The sequence below is a fragment of the Adiantum capillus-veneris genome, chromosome 7 (genome assembly GCF_014529385.1).
Source record: "Adiantum capillus-veneris isolate H3 chromosome 7, ASM1452938v2, whole genome shotgun sequence".
Lineage (NCBI taxonomy): Eukaryota > Viridiplantae > Streptophyta > Polypodiopsida > Polypodiales > Pteridaceae > Adiantum > Adiantum capillus-veneris.
Genome location: NC_140937.1, coordinates 167,788,079 through 167,790,446, shown reverse-complemented (window position 1 = coordinate 167,790,446; position 2,368 = coordinate 167,788,079). Strand labels below are relative to the sequence as shown.

General features: G+C 37.0%; 1 protein-coding gene across 1 annotated transcript; it reads right to left on the bottom strand.

Moving 5' to 3' along the window:
- Positions 1-246: 246 nt before the first annotated feature.
- On the bottom strand, positions 247-1,497 carry LOC147455011 (ATP-dependent DNA helicase PIF1-like). The gene has a single exon (XM_086517102.1). The coding sequence runs from the start codon at positions 1,495-1,497 to the stop codon at positions 247-249; it is 1,251 nt and encodes a 416-aa protein (XP_086373228.1).
- Between the last annotated feature and the right edge of the window lie 871 nt (positions 1,498-2,368).

The window sequence follows — 2,368 nt, the reverse complement described above, 5'->3', positions numbered from 1 at the left end:
ATTTGGACTTATTGTTATAAGTTTGCTAGTTGGAATACTTCCTTGAATACAATGTTTGGAGTGTAGTAACACTCTGCTAATTGAGTGTTTTCAGTATTGAAAACAATCCTCATGTCAGCTGCACTTCTCACATGTGACATTGTAACATACAATTGTCCGTGAGAGAAGATCGATGATGCAAGATATAGTCCGAGAATTCCTAGTGTTTGGCCTTGTGCTTTGTTGATAGTCATCCCAAAAGCAAGCCTAATTGGAAACTGACGACGCTTCATTTGAATGGAAGCCCCTGATGGTTTCCAATAATAAAGTCTTTCTTGGAATGAAAACTCTCTCTCCAATATTTGATCCTGTAACTATCTCTGCCTCAATTACCTTATGATAAAATTGCTTGCATATCAATCTAGTTCCGTTACACAAACCACGTCTTGGATCCAAATTCCGCAGCAACATGAGAGGAGCATTTTCTTTCAAGACTTTAGCATGATGTGGAAAACCACCACCAAGAGTAAGGCTATTTAGATATTCAATTGTATACAAACGTGTGTTTTCCTCTGACATACAAATTGAATATGCACTAAGATACTCTTCGCAAACTCCATGCATCCTTTGCAATGCATAGTCATTGATTAAATCCACCTCTTTATTCCGGGGGCCAAGTATTGCTCGATCCACTAGAAAAACTTGCATGATCTTGCACATGACAAAAATATCCATATATAAAGCCAGAAGATCCACCAAACTATTTCTTGGAAGCATCATGTGTGAAGGTATTTTGACTCTATCTAAGTCTCCTGCATCATCCATATCCCCATTGCCAATATCAAGCACCCAATGCGAAAAACTTTGTTGAAGAGCATTTTGACCACATTCAAGTATGCACATATTTTTGGTAAGCCTCAATATCTTCGTACATTTCCATATGTGAGAATGACACAATGAAGCATTTACAATGTCTGCACAACTACCTTCTGGTACAACAGGTAGTATTTGTTGAAAATCACCTCCAAACAAAATGAATTTTCCACCAAACAAAGTATTTTGCTGCATAATATCTCTTGAAGTTTTGTCTGTTGCTTCAAATGCATAGTGATGTGTCATGGGAGCTTCATCCCATATAAGCAAAACTGCATTCCTTAGAAGTTCTGCAAGTTGACTATTTACCTTTATATTGCAAGTTGCTTCAGAGTGAAGATCCAAAGGTATCTTAAACCTAGAATGAGCAGTTATTCCATTACTCAAAAGAAAATCTTCAATACCTGAAGACGCACATGCAAGAGCAATTCTACAACTTCCTCGCAATCGTGAAAGAAGTGCATTGTATAGGTAAGTTTTTCCTGAGCCACCAGGACCGTTTAAGAAAAATACCTTCCCTGAATGTGTGTCAGCAACTTGCAGCACTTGGTGGTAAGCATCTCGCTGATCCTCATTTAAGGAAGTCTCCATATGATCTGCTATATTACACTGCTCATCAACATTAAACATTGTCTCTTCAGCCATAACACCGGTTTCACTTAAGGATACCACTGTTGAGTCTATTGCAGGCAACATATAATCACAAAGCCTCTTCCCATGTTGTTGCAAAAAGCACTCTATATGAAACAAAGCTTGATTTTTTGCCACATCAAATCGTACACTTGCATCTAAAATACGCATCCTTAGGACATAAACATAGTCCTCACAAAATTTTGTATAAAATGTGTCAGAAAGAGTAGCCAGATGTAGTGGCTCACAAAACACTAATATGATTGCAAAGAGTTGTCTCAACTGCATTCCATTTTGAAAAAAAGATGCCTCTTGGAGACAAAGTGACTATTCTTCATCGTCTTGCAATAATCCTCTAGCTATACATGCCTCTTATATGTATCAAAAACATGACCATCATACATCCGCAAGTCTTCAAAAGATTTACATCCTTTGCAAATATTGAGTAGCATTCGTAGGTGATAAACCTCACCAGTAGTTGGAACAATATTATACGTTCTTCCAATCGAAATACCATGTTGTCTTGGAGACCATGCCTTTTGACTTTTATTCCATATCCAACCACTTGGAAATTCATTATATGTGAGGCTATTTGCTTCTGGATAGTTTTGATTTGCAACAAACCATTCTGTCAAGGTAGTTTTTTTATTTTTCTCATTATCCAGTAGATCTGATACATTATCACCATCTTGAAATGTAACCATATTTTGCAATGAAAGGTGTACTTGCAAAATCGTTGAATAGCTGGTTTTTCAATATGCATGTCAAAGACAAATATTCTCCACATAGCCTCGGATGTAGAAACATAAAGTGCATTTGAGATAACTCTTGATCTCATCAATAGGCCCTTCAAAATCTTGAAGAAAAATAGTGGCTCTATCATGTC

What these genes read in the sequence shown, in the direction of transcription:
- LOC147455011 (XM_086517102.1), bottom strand. Translation starts at nt 1,497, where the DNA reads ATGGCTGAAGAGACAATGTTTAATGTTGATGAGCAGTGTAATATAGCA.